General features: G+C 32.2%; 1 protein-coding gene across 2 annotated transcripts; it reads left to right on the top strand.

Annotated features, from left to right (window-relative positions):
• The first annotated feature begins 489 nt into the window (after positions 1–489).
• On the top strand, positions 490–18,953 carry LOC145313883 (uncharacterized). Of its 2 annotated transcripts, XM_080153535.1 has the most exons (14): positions 491–672; positions 996–1,175; positions 1,355–1,676; positions 8,714–8,886; positions 8,995–9,195; positions 9,992–10,030; positions 10,278–10,364; positions 10,962–11,068; positions 11,312–11,381; positions 11,898–12,003; positions 13,650–13,750; positions 14,030–14,181; positions 14,405–14,541; positions 18,786–18,953. In XM_080153535.1, the coding sequence occupies exons 1-14, from the start codon at positions 616–618 to the stop codon at positions 18,944–18,946; spliced, it is 1,893 nt and encodes a 630-aa protein (XP_080009661.1). In that variant the 5' UTR covers positions 491–615; the 3' UTR covers positions 18,947–18,953. The 2 variants fall into 2 exon arrangements, with proteins under 2 accessions (XP_080009662.1, XP_080009661.1); XM_080153536.1 differs by lacking the exons at positions 13,650–13,750; positions 14,030–14,181; positions 14,405–14,541; positions 18,786–18,953 and adding an exon at positions 13,358–13,593 and having other exon boundaries at positions 490–672.
• The last annotated feature ends 50 nt before the right edge of the window (positions 18,954–19,003 follow it).

Here is a 19,003-nt window from a genome sequence, read left to right as displayed (position 1 = left end):
TATAGCAATAATTTGACCACCTGCGCAAATGTATTGATGTTTTGTAGGGAGCAGCAACTTGAGAAAAAGGGAAGTAAATAGAGGGAGAGTAACTAAAATAGGGTAAAAGTTAAAAACCTATACATACTGTACAAAATCTATTTAATTTTAAATAAATATACATATAAATTAATCTAGATGTATATTTGCCAGTGTTGGATGTATTTATGACATATAATCAAAAAAGTATGGATGTGTAAATGCCAGTGATGGATGTGTTTATGACATATAATTGAAAAAGTATGGATGTGTAAATGCCAGTATCAGATGTGTTTATGGCATGAGAAAAAGGAAGAAAACATTTTGCCAAAAATACATCAACTGTAAATTTGCTGGATGTGTAAGTGCTATAGCCCCTGTACAGTTCATGTGTTAGGTATGAAATTATTGTTAATGATTATGTTCACTATGTATAATTATTAATCATGTAATATGGAGAAATTATAAACACTGGTTAAACAAAAAAAATTAAATTTACAGATAATGAAACAATGTAAAATGTCACATTAAACACTTATAAAAAGAAGCTCTACTATTAATGGTTATAATCGATATGCCAAATAGAGAAAATAACCAATGGATGTGGTATTAGAAGAGAGGAAGGTGCGTCGTATTCGCAAGAAATTGATACAGGTATAATCATTAATTAGAGAAGATCTATTTTACCTCTTTTAACGGCAAGTGTTCCATTGCTATGCGGGGTTTTATCCGCTATTTATATATTATGTAAATTGTAAATCTAGCGAATTTTTTGTAAATCTTTTTTTGTGACCCAAATCTTTGACATATGTGTTACAATTTTATCTAATACAGCAGTTTTTGCTGCGTTAGCAAAAATCTAAACAAGAAATATTTCTACTCTAATCAGTAATAATAAAATCAATATTCAAATATATAGGTACCTAATATATTTACTTGCAGAAAGTTTCTACATAATCCTGTTTATCCATGTTTAGATATCAAACCTTGAAGTCCAGAGTTCTAGTAGGAAGTTAAACGAAGAAGAGACTATCAAGGTTGAAAAGAAAGGTCCCCTGCGAGTTGAATTAACCAACCTGCTCAAGAACCTTGAGGAGATAATGAAACGTAAACAGAATTCAGAGGCTGCCCCTGATTTGAAAAACTCGCCAACTAAGGTACTTAAGTCACCTTTTTTTAATAGCGCAGCTAATCTATAATTTGGTCATGATATACGTAACGTCTGGAAACGTAGCAAAGCTTGCTGTTTCTTGAATGGCATATTTATTGACAATAATTACTATAAATAAAAGAAAAAGAATATGTTAACTTGATATATGTTAAATTTTTTATTTAGGTTGCGAAATCCAGTAATTCAAGTGGAAAATCTGGTAGATCCAGCCGTTCCAGCAACCAAGCTCAACAAGAGCATGATGCTGCCGTCGCAGCAACAGTTGAACCAACCAGTAGTAGCACAGTAGCTATGGTACCAACTCCTGATGCTACAATAGAAAATAATCCTGCAGCTGATGTTGATACTAATAACAGTGGAGAAGATGAAATTGATGGATATGTTCTGTTGCCAACAACTACTTCACTGCCGTCAAGTTCAACTGTTGTGACATCCTCGGTGCCTTCAAGTTCTCAAACTTCTTCGGGTCAACAGAGGTCAGCTAGTGGTAAGTGTTGATCATTTAAATACAACTATAATATTCATTTTAGTAGCGAAGCTACTCCATAATTCACTTTGTCTGTCCGTCAGTCCGTCCGTAACGCAATGGGAGAAACGTGTTATTTCGACTCTTATTCAAGACAGACAGCTGAAATTTTTAGTAAGAATTCCTGTGACAAATGCTCATCTAATATATACCTACATTGTTTTGTCCATCTCATTTATGGTATTAGAGGTGCTAGATCGATTCCAAGATATTCAAGTTTTCGTGATTTTCTCAACTTCTTTTCAATATAGAAGTCTGACATTTTCAGGGATTAATTAATTTTACATTCTACATATTTACCAAAATTATTAAGATTTGTCAATTCATTGAGGTTCTAGATAGATTCCTAGAATTTTAGGTTTTCGTGATTTTCTCGATTCCTAAGTTTTATTAAGATTTGTCTTTATTGCGGTGCTAGATCGATTCTTAGATTTTCAAGTTTTCGCGATTTGAAAGGTTTCGTGATTTTCTAATTTTATCAAGTAGGTACTTAATGTTTATTGTATGACACTGCTCTATAACAATTTTTCCCGATATCCATTCATAATTTTTGAGTTTCGCTACTTATGGATGTTGTCAACCTTGTTTAGTACCTATTATGTACGTAGATTTCGAAAAATGTACATTGATTTGTGTTATTGTTATGAAATTTGTATACTTTTAAAAATTGATAGCAAGATCTTAAAGTTGGACTGTGTACCCATCAAAAGTAGTTTGTGGATCAAAAGACTGATCCTTTAGCCTAAATCTTGTTCATAGTTAATTAAAATTGGATTATCTAGTTGGAAGATTTTTTATCTATTTGCCAAATCTAACTAAAGAGTTTCCTATTTTACATTTACCTAGAAATGTTGCTTTGCCTGCTATTATTCTAAGATAAACTAGTGTTCTATATTTTGGGTAGGTAGTTACTTTTAAAAATGAAAATAAAGATATTTGACAATATATTAATACCAAGTCATCATATTGAAAGTGTTAGTGTTGCATTAGACTTTAATTTATTTGATTTCAAACGTACCTTATTCAAAAAATATCTTAATACTGTAGAGTGCAAAACTGGATATTTATTTTATAATCTTTAAACAGTATTTAATATTAAATTTTCAAAAACAGTTGCTATTCAAAGAATTTGATCACTTGAAAATGTTTGTTACATTTTATTTTTTGCCATGGGATTTGAACTTTAACCAAGTTTGTAAAGCCTGATTTTTTAGCTCTATACACAGATCAGTTAATCCTATTACAGATATACCAAACCAAAGACCAACAGAGCTTCCTAGATCAATCAGAAAGTCAGAGAAATTGTAGCTGATTACATTTTCAGACACCAAAACTCTATCACCAAACATCAGCCAGGTGCCTTGGGATAGACTTGGAGCTTTGGTGAAACCTGGTCTCACTTCTGATCTGGTCACTGTACATGCCACTGGACATTTTTTTTGAATATATGCACTCTCCATCTCGATTATTCTGTTCAGAAGCAGAGTATATGTCTCATAATAAACTTTGAACTTCAACATGTCCTCTAAACTTTTAAAATCTCTCCTTTTCCATCGCATATCAGCACATTGTTTTCTTGTAGTTAGCCATGGTGGTTGACAATCAAACACTGGAACTGTATAATTTTCAAATGCATCATCAACACACTTCTCTAGCTCACCCTCAGAGTAGTGTTTACATTCCTCTGGCTTTCTTGGATTATATATTGAGTGTTGTTCCAGTTCAATGAAGTAGGCCATATCTTCATTACTCTTAATCTCAATGACACCTCCTCTATGGCTTGGTAGATACAGTGCAGGCCTTGTATTTAGCAACTTTTCCGTCAGAAATACCAACGCTGTTTTCAGTGTTGAGCTAGTGGTGATCCAAATTTTCATCTCAGGTTTTATATCATAGCTTTTTAGTTCCCAACAATATGCATACTTGGAATAAAATCTTTTCTCAAAATTTGATATGTTATAAATAGCAACATCATTGTAATCAACTTGGATTGAGAACTCTTTATCAGGAATATAAACAAGTGAATTAACAAAGATATCCCAAAAGCTGATGTTGGTTGGATAGGTGGCTTTAATGTTTCCTCTAAGAAAGTCATTATAGGTTTGGAATCCATAGCTTTGTAGTTTTTCTAGGTTAATTTGGTTTAGTGGACAAACCGTAATCATTGGTGGCTCAATTTCATTTAGTTTAACTTTCTTCTCCCTGAGTATGACAGGTGGATCAAGAAGCTTCCCTATTGATCCTGTCATCTGGTACGTGAACATGCCAGTGGACAATATGAACAATGCAATCTGGATAACTTTGCGTCTTTTCATGGTGAAGGTTATCCAGCAAATATGGTCCTTACTAATACGGAATATTAAATATGTACCTTATGTGTCATTTCTGTAATGTATTATGATCATTATTAAATATGCACTTATTAAATATTTGTTCATTTTTGATAAATTAATGATTACACTCCACACAGCTGTGCGCAGGCTATACATAGTATGGTGTCTCATAAAAAGTCATATTTTTGGAATTTTGACAAGCACACTACGGCAAATTCCCAAAAACCGCTTTAAATTGTTTTTCAGTTAATTATCAGGCTAGCAGCGAGAAATTTTTAAACGGACTTCAGTTTCTGGTTCTCCTCCTCAAGGCCTTTTCTGGGAGCACCATGAAGCCATAGTTCTGATGAAATAAATTTTTGACCTCTATATGGGGGGAAGTAAAAATATCGAAACTTACATAAAACTGAAATAAAAGTCCTACAACATTTATAAAGGTACCAGAGGTCTAGTAATGACATGGTGTGATACAAAAATTTTTTTGGGACACCCTAATACATAGAGGTGCTTTCACAAAAAGTACTATAATGGGCACTTGTAGCCTCTCCTTCATTTTAAGTAAATTAAAAATAAGAGGGTGTAGTTTTTTCAGCTGTTAATTACTTTAGATTAGGTATTGTATTGGGTAGACCCGCAGGGATAGGCCAGCTTTGTAACTACACCCCCATGGTTTAGACATGGGAAAAAATATCTTCTCTTATTTTCAATTATTTAAATAAAGGGGGAGGATATTAGTGACAGTGTTTAACCGGCAGTTTGTATGAAAGCACCTACATTATGTATTTACTTTCTATCAGTAATAATAATGAAATACCTACATTGTTTGTTTATCGTTAATATAAAATAGTGAAGGAACTCATTTATTTACATGGACAGGGGACCAGCATTCTGCAAAATTCTTATCAAAATTGAAGCTGCATATTTTACACTAAATACATAGGTATAAATAAAAAGTCAATACAATTTAAGAATTTCTGTTCATAGCTTAAATGAATATTATATGAATAATTCTCTAAAATCATCGTTCTTGCCTTATCATACACCTACACAAATATCTATATTTATTCTATTTCTGTTTTTTGAATGTTGATTGTTAAACCAAAAAAGTACTCTCCCCTATAATGAACTTTTTTATTAACTATTACTATTCTCAGTTTTTTAAAGATAAATTAACAGTTCATAGCAACCAAATAACGTGATTTCACTCTTTTTCACTATTTCTGACAAATATAGTTAAATAAAGGGGGGAGTAGGTTGCGCTAAAAATCCGTAAGATGAGAGTTTTAAGGCTTAAAAATAGTCGTGAAAATTTGGGTACCTCCCCCCCGACAGAGTCCGAATTCAATCTAAGGCAAAGTCTTGGTGAACTCGACTTTCCTTTAACCATTCTTCCCTTGCCTAGTCCAGACATACAGAGGCAAGGGTAATAGTAGGGGGGGATTAAGTATAAAGGGGAAGAAAAATTTTCAAAATTGATAAAAAATTCCTAGAGGAAATTACTTTTAGCACAACCCACTCCTCTCTTTTTAAAATAACAAACATTTATTTGGCTAAAGTTAGGTAGGTATGTAGTTCGAATAGGAGAAGTCTCAATGCATTTTTAGTATTTAAAGCTTAAAACATGGATGGACCTAGGTACAATGAATTTTGTATGCTTTGGCAAAATCTCTTTACACCAGTTCACAGTGCAGCAAAGCTGGACATTTCAAAATTTTTAACCATCGAATTTGAACCTTATCTTTTAATTAATATATAATATGAGCATAGTGATGAAACTAGCAGTTGAAATTTTTAGAAAATTTTTAAAATTGACTGAGTACCAGCTCGTTGAAGTTGGCTACCTAAACAAGAAATTATCTCAATTCAAGGAATTTAAAAATTTCGACCTTACGTCAATTGAGCAATGTTTTAACATATAAATTAATTTTCTAGTCGCTTTTAATTGTTAAAATCAGTAATGGCCATGTTAGTACTAAATAAAAAACCCGAAAAAGATATATTTTTTATATCATTATTATGAATTAAAGGCATTTTTTCTAAAATAATTGTTTTTTTCATACGTTTCATTTTTACGTTTATTTTATGTTCTTTAGGTTATATCTTAAAAAAAAGCCGCTCGGGTAACCTTCCCACATACATTTATAATTTAGCAAGGTTATAATCATGATAAAAAAGTGGGTCCAATGTTTACCCAAGAGGCTTTTTTTCGTATATTCACATTTTTATACAGTCCCTACTTAGTGAGAAAGTGTGTAATATTTGACTTTATCAAAGCATTTGTTAATTTATCTTGGCAGTTATATTTAGCGTAGCAAAGCCAAACCAACTTGAAATAAACCTATTTCTTTATACAAGAACAATAAAAATACAAAAGGAAATATTTTTGTCCCCTTTATTGAAAGAGAAGGGTAATTAATATTATACCCGCAACGATTTGAAAAAAAAGTTTGGTTTTCATTATAATAAAATCATTTACAATCCTATTAGCGAAGATAATCTTATAATTTCAAATGTCAAATATTTTTCTTAGGTGCTATTTAAGATAGAAAATTGGTCTTTGTTTTAACATTTCCCATAACAATTAAATAAGCATCATTTATATATCTCACTTAGTCCGTCAAGAATGCTCAGAGAATCATGGAAATTCTATATGAAAAATACTATTTTCTTGCTTCTTTAGATTTGATGTTCTATCATGGACATAAGGGTGAAATTGATCTCTTTAGTTGTGTATGTGTATAGATTTTAGAATTTTTTTATGATGAAACCTTGACTCTAACCTTTATGGCGCATCTACACTGTAACTCATTTGTTCGTCTGTTTGTCCAATTCTCTAATATTTTTAAAAGCGAAGCTTTTCTATAATTAGGGTCGGTCCGTCCGTCCGAGATAGTTAGCTTTTATTCGTTAATTTAGACATGTTAAAATTGTCCTATCGATTTCAAACTTTGCATGGTGATTCCTGTAGTAGTTAGGTACGACTTAGAAAGCGTAGCAACTCTATAATCGTTACCATAATGTCCGTACGTCCATTTTAAACATGTTGATTTTTGTACTTTTTTATTAACAATTTTCTATGTGATAAAATCATCCGATCGATCTGATTTTTTGATTACTGATTCCTATTACAATAAGGTAAAATATTATGAGCGAAGCATCTCTATAATCAAGTATTTAAAATGTCAGTATGTCCTTAAACAGATTTCTGTATTTAAGAAGTTTTGCAACAAATTTACGTATAATTTTGTCAAACCTTTTATTTTCATATTTTGTATATTCAGTTCTGACACTCAACAAAAGTTAATGTTCGTCTGTCATATCGTTTCAGAGCTTCGCTTTTATGGATGTTGTCATCCTTGTTTTTTTATTGCTTTCTACATATGGAAATTTCAATTATTTTTATCATTCTAGTCGCCTAGAGAAGAGGGAATGTCACGACTTCTCCTTAGTTTTTGTTTTAAATTTAAAACTTGGGTAAAGGGTTATTTTTTCAAGGACGGTTTATCTTGGTAGGGTGAAGCAGTATACACATAATATTTTTAACTTTAGCCGGACATTAAGAAGCTGCATGAGCATTTAGCGATCTCTCTTAATACAGGCAGGCAAACAATTTTTTAACTTATTTATAAAGGGTTGTTAACATTTAATTTTAGATTTTTAAAAAATATTTTAATGTATTGCATATCAATTAGCAAGAATGATAAAGTCATAAGTACCAGACCAATAAAAGAAAGTCATTCCTTGGGAAGTTTATTAATAAATCAACAAGTTTGACACTTTTATATAGAGATTTCTAAGATAATTTTAAGTTATTAAGCATTTTATTAAAGATTTAAAATCTGTCATCAAACAACGAAGTATAATTATTTTACTGCTTATCTTTTAGGGACAGCTGACAACTCTCAGTTGAATAGTTGTGGTACAAACCGCTAGACTAAACAATTCTGTTTTATTTATAGCTAGTATATAGCGGCTATGTGGCACTTGAGATAGTGGGGGGGGGGGGGGTTGATGAATTTGACCCATCCCATTTATTATTTTAGTTTTTAAAATTAAAATCTGAAGAAATTTTTTTTGAGGGGGGATGTGTATTTTTTTTCTAGGGGCGATTTCTCTTGTGAGGGTGTTGCCCCCCCCCCCCCCCCCTCCTAATAGTTATAAACCTTCCCAGGATCTGTGTAAAGCTACATTGTAAAGGAAAATAATATCAGTTCAGCGATTAGCGAGATCCTACAGTACACACTGACGCACACAGATCCTGTTACTTTATTAAAAGGGTAAACTTAAACAAAATTTTATAATTTATTTTAGGCTATGTTTTTACGTTGAAAAAATAATAAAATTCATAATTAGCTAATTCAAAAAATGGATCTACTGTTTTCTCATTGCATTGGCGATTCTAAATTGGTATTCTGCATTGATTTATCCCAAGAATTGATCGATTTATAAAGCATTTAGTAGACATAGTTAAAATGTCCAAAAAAACGTACATTTGCTGCATTGTGCAGTTGACAAACTATCATTTAACCCCTTGAATTCTTAATTTGAATGATATTTCTTTCTTTTTACGTGAGGCACTGATCTATGGGTTTATATTCTGCCCTAAATCACCAAAACATTTTCACTTTCGTCAATTTTGTTATTTTAACATTACAATTTATTTAGGAAGCCAATCCAGTGCAAAGCCACCTGACAAGAGCACAGAAACTATAAAGCTATGGCGCAAACGATCCTGGACTGTTGACGAATTAGAAGGACACGAGGATAGAATATTGGATTGTGATGTCAATATTCAACACAACATTATCCTCACTTCAAGCTGTGATACTACGGTTAAGGTACCTACGTTTCTTTTTCTGTTAAAAATCTTCAATTTGTTTCGAGAAAAATCCTCGAAAAATTAAAATTTTCGTCAATAAATCAATTGAATTAATTTTCATCTACAGGTATGGGACTTGACAACAGGCGCTCTCACACACAGCCTTCGTGGTCACACAGGACCAGTAACTGGGGCTAGAATTCTGATCTGGCAGCCAGATTTAGCGGCTACAGCTGTTGTAGCAGCCGGAGCTGTCAGCCCTACAAAAAGAAATCCAGAAGAACCTTTGCAAGTAACTGATGTTGGTGCTGAATTGAAAAATTCAAAGGAAAGTTTTGACAAATTAAGAAAAGTAAATCTGTAACTAAAATTAAGGGGGGGGAGGAGTTCTGACACTTTTGCGTAAACAGTGATTATAGGCTTTATCTTTGGACTGAGAGGATAGGTTATTAGGGATAAAATCATTCTTATATGATGAATTTCCCCCAGATTTAAGATTTTTTGGATAGGCCTCCAGGTTCCGGAGTTTCAGGCCTCCAGGTGGTCTCTCTACAAGTAAAAATGAAATTTTTATTTTTTTTTTAAGAGTTTAAGCTTATGAGACAAAATATGTTTTTTCTTCAAATATGTGAATAACAATCAAAAAGAAGCATATTTTGTTTAATAAGTTAACCTCTAACTCTTAAAAAAAAAATTTTAATTATACCTGTACAGAGACCACCTGGAGGCCTGGAGCTCCGGAACCTGGAGGCCTATCCAAAAAATCTTAAATCTGGGGAAATTCATCATATAGGAATGATTTTATCCCTACTAACCTATCCTCTCAGTTCAAAGACAAAGCCTATAACCACTGTTTACGCAATAGTGTTAGAACCCCCCCCCCCTTTAAGATTAAAATTAGGTGTGTAATCCCCGAGGGGCCGACAAAAACTAATATTGATTTTATGATATTTAATTTTATATTCGTATATTTGTCTGTAATACGATGCTATATTTGTCGGTATGGCTTAGAACCGTTTCTAATCCAGCGAATATGTATACATTGTATGGGTTTCGAATCCATACTGTAGATTTCTAGGACTTTGAATTCTTATCTTTCAATCTTTAATTTGTCATAATTTTAGTTAGCGATCATTTCTGGAAGTATTGATTGTAGTTTAAAGGTACATAAACTTTATTCATTTTCATGCTTGAATTATACTAGAAGTAGCGCCAGTAGCTGCTAATGACTCTCCCATTGAAAATATACCTATTGAGTTAATCTCACCAAATAACGATACCTCCATCCACCCCCTCAACCCCATTCCCTCCCTTCCTACAGGATGGACGAACTGTTCAATAAATGAAGTCCATATTATTCCCCTGTCAATATATCCCCTAATATCCTATATCCATTGATTTATTTTGTAGACCTGGAAGTTAGAAGAATGTAAAGCTGTAAATTCCATCTATACATACAATGGTATTACCAAACTCAAAGTAATACAACGATATCAGGTTGGTTAATTATTTTCTATGTGGATTCAATAAAAAAGTAACAAAATTAAAAAACTCTCAGGGTACTGAAAAGGTACCTATAGGATTCGATAGGATTAGTTACAAAAAAGAATAGGTAAAAATTTCGGAAGAGGGGGAATATATTTTATGGAGGCGATTTCTCTTAGTAGGGTAGGTAGTGTTAACCTCCCCCAAAATAGCTAAACCATATGAAGCTTCTGCGATAGTAATGTCAATTTAGTGGTTTGCGAGATCTTTTGCTTCACAGTCTTTTATACTGCTTCCTTTATAAAACGATTATACTGACGAAATCTGTAACAGAGAGAGAAATCAATCATGGACTTAAAGGGATAAGACAATGGCCGATAAATTGATGTACATCCCCAATGATGTTACACAACAATTTGCCTCTGCTGCTGTTGATTAATACTATTGTTGAAACTAAATTATTCAACCAATCAAAATTCCCTATAGGCTCCAAAATTGTTAAGCCAACAAATTAGAAAACGTTATTATAAAACCTTTGGGACTACCTAGTGTAATAAACAGCCCATTGTAAGTCAATGCTACCCCTATAAATGCTGACTAATTTTCTAGTATGCTGTTATCGGATCAGAGGGAGGAAAATTAGAAATGTATGATATGTATTCTGGAAGACAGGTTTATTCTCAATCCATGCACGAAGAAGCTGTTACAGCTTTAAGGTAATTCAAATGAGTTTTTAATATTATTTTGAACTAATTTTAACTTTTCATAGTATCATTGTATAAAAGTAATATAATGTCTGTCTGTGTGTACAAAGTTGGGGAGGGCGAAGCAGCTTGTTATAAATAAAATGGTTATCCGCGTCTTTGTTGATAAATCATAACAAAGGCCTTGCCCTAAATCTTTGTTATATTGCATATTGTTAAGGTTACTTCCATTTCAAAGTTTAAATATATTTATAGTGTATGTGAGAAAGAAGACAAAATGATGCTGGCTTCTGGAAGCCAAGATGGAATAATAAAGGTTTTCCAGGTAAGACAAATCTATTTGAAAACCTGCAATAATTTTAACAGTTGCAGTAGAAAACACTTGACAGCTTACATATGATGTTTGCTAAAATCCCAGACATAGTTCATCCCCGCTTTTTAGTAGCGAAGCTACTCTATTATTCACTCTGTGTGTCTGTCCATCATTCTTTTAAGTCCATTGTGGGTGACATGTGATTTTTTCGGCTTTTAGGTAGACAGCTGAATGTTTTGTGAGCATCCAGTATTTAATTTACTTGGTCCGTTGGTATGTCAGTCATATTACAAAATATGCAATGTATATACAAATAAATACGAATAGTTTTATGAATTTTTTAATTAAAATCATCTGCTCTTTATCATTTTGTCCGTATTCCCATCCATGTTTTTTTTTATATTTTTATTGTCATCCCTCTTTTTTTATTAATCCGCTGCTTTTATTTCTTTGTATATTTTCATCTGCAGCCTTACTAACCCATTTTCTTTCTCATTTCAGTTCCATTTGTTTATTCCTAATATTTAGGTATTGGGAGACAAATTGAGATGTTTGTATGTATCCGAGAATGTTTGTGCTGTGAACACGGACACCTCACTTCATATCCGTCCTGTCTCATCTATTTATATTACAGGTATTAATTGTTTCCTTGATTCAGAATTTCAAATAAATAATTTAATAGGTAAGCCAATATAAAATTTTGGTCGGCCAATGAATTTACTTATTACTATAAGCAAAGATGCTCTTCAAGTATTAAAAACCTATTTTAGAAATGTAATAAAAAGGGAATTTCATAAAAAATAACAGACAGCAAAAAAATAGAAAAGCATTTTTTTCAAATGAAAAAAAAATGTTTTCATGTTTTTCTTTTTCATATATTTTTTATTTCCCCCTATAACAGTGTAACCCATGCAGAATATACACCTCTACTTTGATCCATCCTTGTTTTTTTTCTAGAAACTGGAGTTATGTATTATGGATATATTATATAGGCCACAATATGAAGATGCTTGACTATACCTATCTATTTTAGAAACTGGAGTTGTGTATTATGGAGATACAGGCCACAATATGAAGATGCTTGACTATATCTATCTATTTTAGAAACTAGAGTTGTGTATTATGGAGATACAGGCCACAACATGAAGATGCTTGACTATACCTATCTATTTTAGAAACTAGAGTTGTGTATTATGGAGATACAGGCCACAATATGAAGATGCTTGACTATACCTATCTATTTTAGAAACTAGAGTTGTGTATTATGGAGATACAGGCCACAATATGAAGATGCTTGACTATACCTATCTATTTTAGAAACTGGAGTTGTGTATTATAGAGATACAGGATACAATATAAAGATGCTGGACTATACCTATCTATTTTAGAAACTGGAGTTGTGTATTATGGAGATACAGGACACAATATGAATATGCTTGACTATACCTATCTATCTATTTTAGAAACTGGAGTTGTGTTTTATGGAGATACAGGACACAATATGAATATGCTTGACTATACCTATCTATCTATTTTAGAAACTGGAGTTGTTTATTATGGAGATACAGGCCACAATATGAAGATGCTTGACTATACCTATCTATCTATTTTAGAAACTGGAGTTGTGTTTTATGGAGATACAGGACACAATATGAATATGCTTGACTATACCTATCTATCTATTTTAGAAACTGGAGTTGTTTATTATGGAGATACAGGCCACAATATGAAGATGCTTGACTATACCTATCTATCTATTTTAGAAACTGGAGTTGTTTATTATGGAGATACAGGACACAATATGAATATGCTTGACTATACCTATCTATCTATTTTAGAAACTGGAGTTGTTTATTATGGAGATACAGGCCACAATATGAAGATGCTTGACTATACCTATCTATCTATTTTAGAAACTGGAGTTGTTTATTATGGAGATACAGGCCACAATATGAAGATGCTTGACTATACCTATCTATCTATTTTAGAAACTGGAGTTGTTTATTATGGAGATACAGGACACAATATGAAGATGCTTGACTATACCTATCTATCTATTTTAGAAACTGGAGTTGTTTATTATGGAGATACAGGCCACAATATGAAGATGCTTGACTATACCTATCTATCTATTTTAGAAACTGGAGTTGTTTATTATGGAGATACAGGACACAATATGAAGATGCTTGACTATACCTATCTATTTTAGAAACTGGAGTTGTTTATTATGGAGATACAGGACACAATATGAAGATGCTTGACTATACCTATCTATTTTAGAAACTGGAGTTGTGTATTATGGAGATACAGGACACAATATGAAGATGCTTGACTGGAAACAAAACAGGGTTCTAAAGTTTGCTAACCACACAACAGATCAGGTAATGATCAAGTAAGAGGCAGAGGGATAGTTCTTTTGTATTATAGGATAGTGGGAGGGGATAGCTATGTCCAACCCTCGCAGGAGCCCTAACCATGCGAGGATACCCAGTACCCAATATAATCTAAATTAACCTGACCTAAAGTAATATAAATGAAAAACTACTATCCCTTTCCCTGTATTTCTTGTCAATTTTTTTTTGTGGGAACGGTTCTGTGCTCAACAAGGCACCTTTTCGGGGGAATTACTGTATTTTATTTTTATTTTAAATATTTTCTAGGGTTTCACAGATGCCATTGATGGCACATCTGACGTTCTTATAGCCACTGGATATGATGTAGACGCAGACTGTGGCCAGATGAATATTTACAGGGCAAGAACAGATCAAATACCCCAATATCTGGCAACACTGGCTGATAATCTGACTGACAGGTAATAATCGATATGTGATTACTTAGATGTTACACCAGATTTTCATGTAGCCTAATAATGTGATACGCACAGCTGGCTAAAATAACGACACCTTTATTCAACCCCTTTACCCATTTGGACACGGCTAGTTTGAAACAACTTCCTAATAAAAAAGTTTTTTAGTCAACGAGTAATAACATGATTTTTAAAACTTTGGGTACCAGTATAATTTACAATAATTCAGGATAACTGTGATGAAAGTAACTGAGTCTGTTTCTGGCACTGTGTGTATAGTTACTGCTGGTTACCAGCTAAAAATCTGGAGGTCGGAGAAAACAGTGAACAGGCCAGGCACTAGAGATAATAGCACCAGTATTCAAGGTTAGTCAAGTTGTGTAAGTTCCTGAGATACTCTGAACTCATTATGTCAAAATTCTAGGTTGACAAATACAGATAGTTGTTTAAAATGCAAGGGGAGGGGGCAGCTGTGTCACTTATTAAAACCCACCTAATAGGATCAAGGAGCTCAACTTGACTTTTAGTTTTAGTTTCTTAATGTGTCACATCCGCCCTCCCTTTTGACAAAAGTCATATTACTATTGAGAGGACGTGTAAATATATTTAAAACTAGTTTTTCTTTAATTATTTAAATATATGGTATCGATTGAATCAATAGCATGTTCTGTTTCTTAAAATGTGGTGAAGCTTCTCTAAAACTGACACCCCCCCCCCCCCCTCAAAAAAAGGTTATTCTAGGTATAAAATTATGTTGTGGAACCTCTCATACCTGTAAGGGCGAAGGCACTATTTACCACAAAGTTTTTAACTGACAATATTTAATAGATTTCTTCACAACATCTTTTCTTGTTATCTTCCTTGATAAAATTTAAACTAGTAGGTATTATTTACCTCAAAGTTTAATGCTTGAAAATAAAGGGGGGGGGAGTTCTGACACATTTGCGTAAACGGTGAGTATAGGCTTTATCTTTGGACTGATAGGATAGGTTATTAGGGATAAAATCATTCTTATATGATGAATTTCCCCCCAGATTTAAGATTTTTCGGATAGGCCTCCAGGTTCCGGAGCTCCAGGCCTCCAGGTGGTCTCTGTACAGGTAAAAATGAAGAAAAAAAAAAAAAATTCAAAGTTAAAAATCAACTTATAAAACAAAATATGCATATTTTTTCTTCAAATATGTGAATAATATTAAAAAAGATGCATATTTTGTTTTATAAGTTGACCTGTAACTTTTTTTTAAAAAAAAATTATTTTTCATTTTTACCTGTACAGAGACCACCTGGAGGCCTGGAGCTCCGGATCCTGGAGGCCTATCCAAAAAATCTTAAATCTGGGGGAAATTCATCATATAAGAATGATTTTATCTTTTATAACCTATCCTCTCAGTCCAAAGATAAAGCCTATACTCACCGTTTACGCAAATGTGTCAGAACTCCCCCCCCCCCCCCCCTTAGATTGTATAAAGTATGGATAAAAAAGAGCTTTTAAATTCAATTTATTTATCTCATGCAAAGTTTAGATTTTTGGTCTCTTTTTCAATTGGTAATTTACGTCACTGTTGTTTTTGTCTTAATTATTTATGAATATTTTCATTCTTGTTTAGTAATGTAAATCAAAGCCAGATTAAAGCTGATGTTTTCAGGGATAAGACAATGGACGATAAATTTATATAGATCTCCAGCGATGATAAACAAAATTCTCTCTCCTGTAGATTTAAATTATTAGTCGCAAAGTTTGGACATTATTTGTTTAAGTAACGGTGTAATTTACAGTCCAATATTCTCTCCCTTCCCTGGATTAAAGTTTCTTGCATTTAAGTAAGATTTAACATAATTCAAATTTTAATTCAAATTTTATCATGTAAACTTGTCAAGTGAATCCATACAAATTAAATAAAGTTGTTAAATATTTTCGAAGGTTTTTCTGTGTTAAAAGTACAAACCTAATAAATACAATAGTACAACATCTAAATATTCATATGTTTATATTAATCGTAATATAAATAAATATTCTAATATTTAGAAATAACCAGAAAAAAGTTGGATTTTCTCAGTTTTTATTAATTGATTAAAATAAAGAAATCCGTATTTATTTTATTCATTCTTGTTAAGAAAGTCTTTCTGTGCTTTACTTTTTAAAAGCGAAGCTTTTCTATAATAAGGGTCGGTCCGTCCGTAACGGATAGCTTTTTTCGTTATTTTGGGAATGTTAGAATTGTACTATCGATTTCAAACTTTTAATGATGATTCCTTTAGAAGTTAGGCACGATTTGGAAAGCGTAGTAACTCTATAATCATTATCAAAATGTCCGTACGTTCATTACAAACATGTCGATTTTTTACTTTTTTAACAACAAATTTTCATGTGATCTAATGATCCGATTGATCTGATTTTTGGTATATTGATTCCTGGGACAACAAAGTACGATGTAACAAACAAAGCAACTCTAGAATTAAGTCCTAAATATGTTAATATGTCCATAAACATTACCATTTATAAAAAAAATTTCAACAATTTTACTCACACTTTGGCTTTTACTCTTATTCATTTATATTATGATTATTCAATTCTGACACTATGCAAGTGTTAATGTCCGTTTGTCCTATCGTTTTAGAGCTTCGCTTTTATGGATGTTGTCATCCTTGTTTACTTATTAAACAAGGGAGGGAGGAGAGGGGTAATTTTACTCGTTTTACTTAACGTTAGCTTTAATATTACTCTTTCCTCTTTTTTTTTTCGGGAGGGGGGGGGGTGCGGGTTAGGATTAAATCTTTTATGGCTTTTATGGTAATTTGTCTATTATATAAATTTATCGCCTAATGTCACATCCCTCAAGATTGCATTCCCCTAAGTTAAAATGAATGTTGATTTGCCCAATTGTATTTTCCTTAAAATCATGAAATTGCTCACAAAGTGTAAATAAGCTTATCTTCAATGAAAATGTACATTTATGATAAGAAAAATAATATTTGTACAACGTTTATTGTTCCATGAAATGTAGCATTTTAAAAGATAAAAGATAACTTAAACATAATAATTCTTTTGATATAATTTGGAAGTCTTATAATAATGAAGTAGCTACGTTCTTGGTAAATCATAATAGTTTGAGAGTACAGGGATGGAAGGACATTGAGGTGTTTATTACACTAGTCCCCAAAGTTTTATTATATCGTTTTCTTATTCGCTGGCTAAACAACTTTGGGGTCATTTATTTAATTTTGATTGGTTAGTTCTTTTGGTGTCCAAACATTTCAACAACGAATTGTAATCCACAGAAGGGGTAATTTTGTGTATCATCATTGGGTATGTTACTTGTATAACAATTTATTGGCCATTGTCTTATCCCTTTAGATCTTTGGTGGGAGGAAGTCGTATAATTTAAAAAGTGCGTGTGTGTGCTAGGGTTGGGGAAGTGTGAGAGTGTGTTCTGTGTGTGTGTGTGTGTGTGAGTGTGAGTCTTTGTGTTGAAATGCGCACAACACAAAGCACTCTTAGACTCTAGTCTATAGCAATAGTAGTAGAGTAGGAGGAGTTTTTAGTTCTTTCTACCTTCCTTTTACTACATAGACTAACTTAACTGACTGTGCGTGTAACTTTTATCTATCGCTCCAGGCTGTATACTAGCTATTAAGCTTGTAGAGATCTAGTTCTAAACATTGCAATATTCGTCGCAATAGCAGTAAATATATGCCAATATTGTTTCTATACATGGTGAAATAATAGTATTGGTTTATACCTACCAGATTTGTAAAAGTGAATCATCTTTTTAATTTTTAGTATAGAGCAGCTTCTTTATAACTAGGGGTATGTACGTCCGTTAGAGTAAGTTTACCTAAATTTATTTAATTTTGACTATGAATAATTACTACATCCTAAAAATTCTAAACTTGTAAACTAATTTTAGTTATTTTTCCGTTAAAAAATGTTTTTTTTCTCTAAGACTAATTTTTTTTTTAATTATTGCGTTAAACGTTTTGATATATGATTTTTTTACTCTTTGACTTAGCATTATTGCATAATTTTAAGTTAAATAAACAATTTGTTAAAGCAGTTTTATCAGAATTGTCGGAGATTTCCAGTTCAATTGATAAGAACAAGGAAGTTTTTGTTCATAGGGTGTTTATTGTAATCAAACAAAAAGTTTAAATCTGAGCCAATGAAAATGTAATTGCTTATTATTAAGATAAATACTTTCACTTTTTTATCCAAAAATCAATCATAACTACTAAGTAACTATTGTAGAGATTCTTTGCTTTTAATTTGTATTTTGAAATTTGACTTAGTCAAGCTTTAAAAGTGATCAGTTTTAAAAAAATATTTTGTTGAAGAAGTTGTGATATTTAGCACTGAACTGAACAAGCAAAAATTTAATTTCTTTTTATTAAAATCATAGGTACTTAATCATAATACTAAAAGATGCCAAATAAACAAACACATACAGTTAAGATTAATATAAAAAGAAGTAATTGGAATATTTTTTGTTAAAAAAAGCTTAGGTAATTTTTTAAAGCACAAAATCGCGCTGACAAATTTTCCTTTATTTCTTTTGAAATAAGTTCAGTAACTATTTCATTTCTTGTCTTTAAAAAGTTTTATTTTTTTCTAGGTTGTGTGCTTAGTCTAGGAGACAGTGCTCTGATAGACAGCGGCACTGAAGATTCAGATCTGGAGGACAGAATTCTGGATCCTGATACAACCAGGCCGGATCTGGGCTCAGGATTGCCCATTAAAAAGGGGGCTGGATTTTGTAATTGTTCTATTTCATAAAACAAAACATATTTCTATTTCTAGGTTTGAACTTGCAAAACTATTTTTTTGGAAGCA

This window comes from Acartia tonsa, chromosome 3 (genome assembly GCF_053477335.1).
Source record: "Acartia tonsa isolate MP-2025a chromosome 3, ASM5347733v1, whole genome shotgun sequence".
In the NCBI taxonomy this organism is placed as follows: Eukaryota; Metazoa; Arthropoda; class Copepoda; order Calanoida; family Acartiidae; genus Acartia; species Acartia tonsa.
Note: the sequence above shows the minus strand (reverse complement) of the source record. Positions and strands in the feature narration are given on the sequence as shown.

What these genes read in the sequence shown, in the direction of transcription:
- LOC145313883 (XM_080153535.1), top strand. Translation starts at nt 616, where the DNA reads ATGGATGTGGTATTAGAAGAGAGGAAGGTGCGTCGTATTCGCAAGAAA. An exon ending in GTATTGATTGTAGTTTAAAG is followed by an intron (nt 10,031 to 10,277) that starts GTACATAAACTT and finishes TTTATTTTGTAG; the next exon opens with ACCTGGAAGTTAGAAGAATG. An exon ending in GCTGATAATCTGACTGACAG is followed by an intron (nt 14,182 to 14,404) that starts GTAATAATCGAT and finishes ACAATAATTCAG; the next exon opens with GATAACTGTGATGAAAGTAA.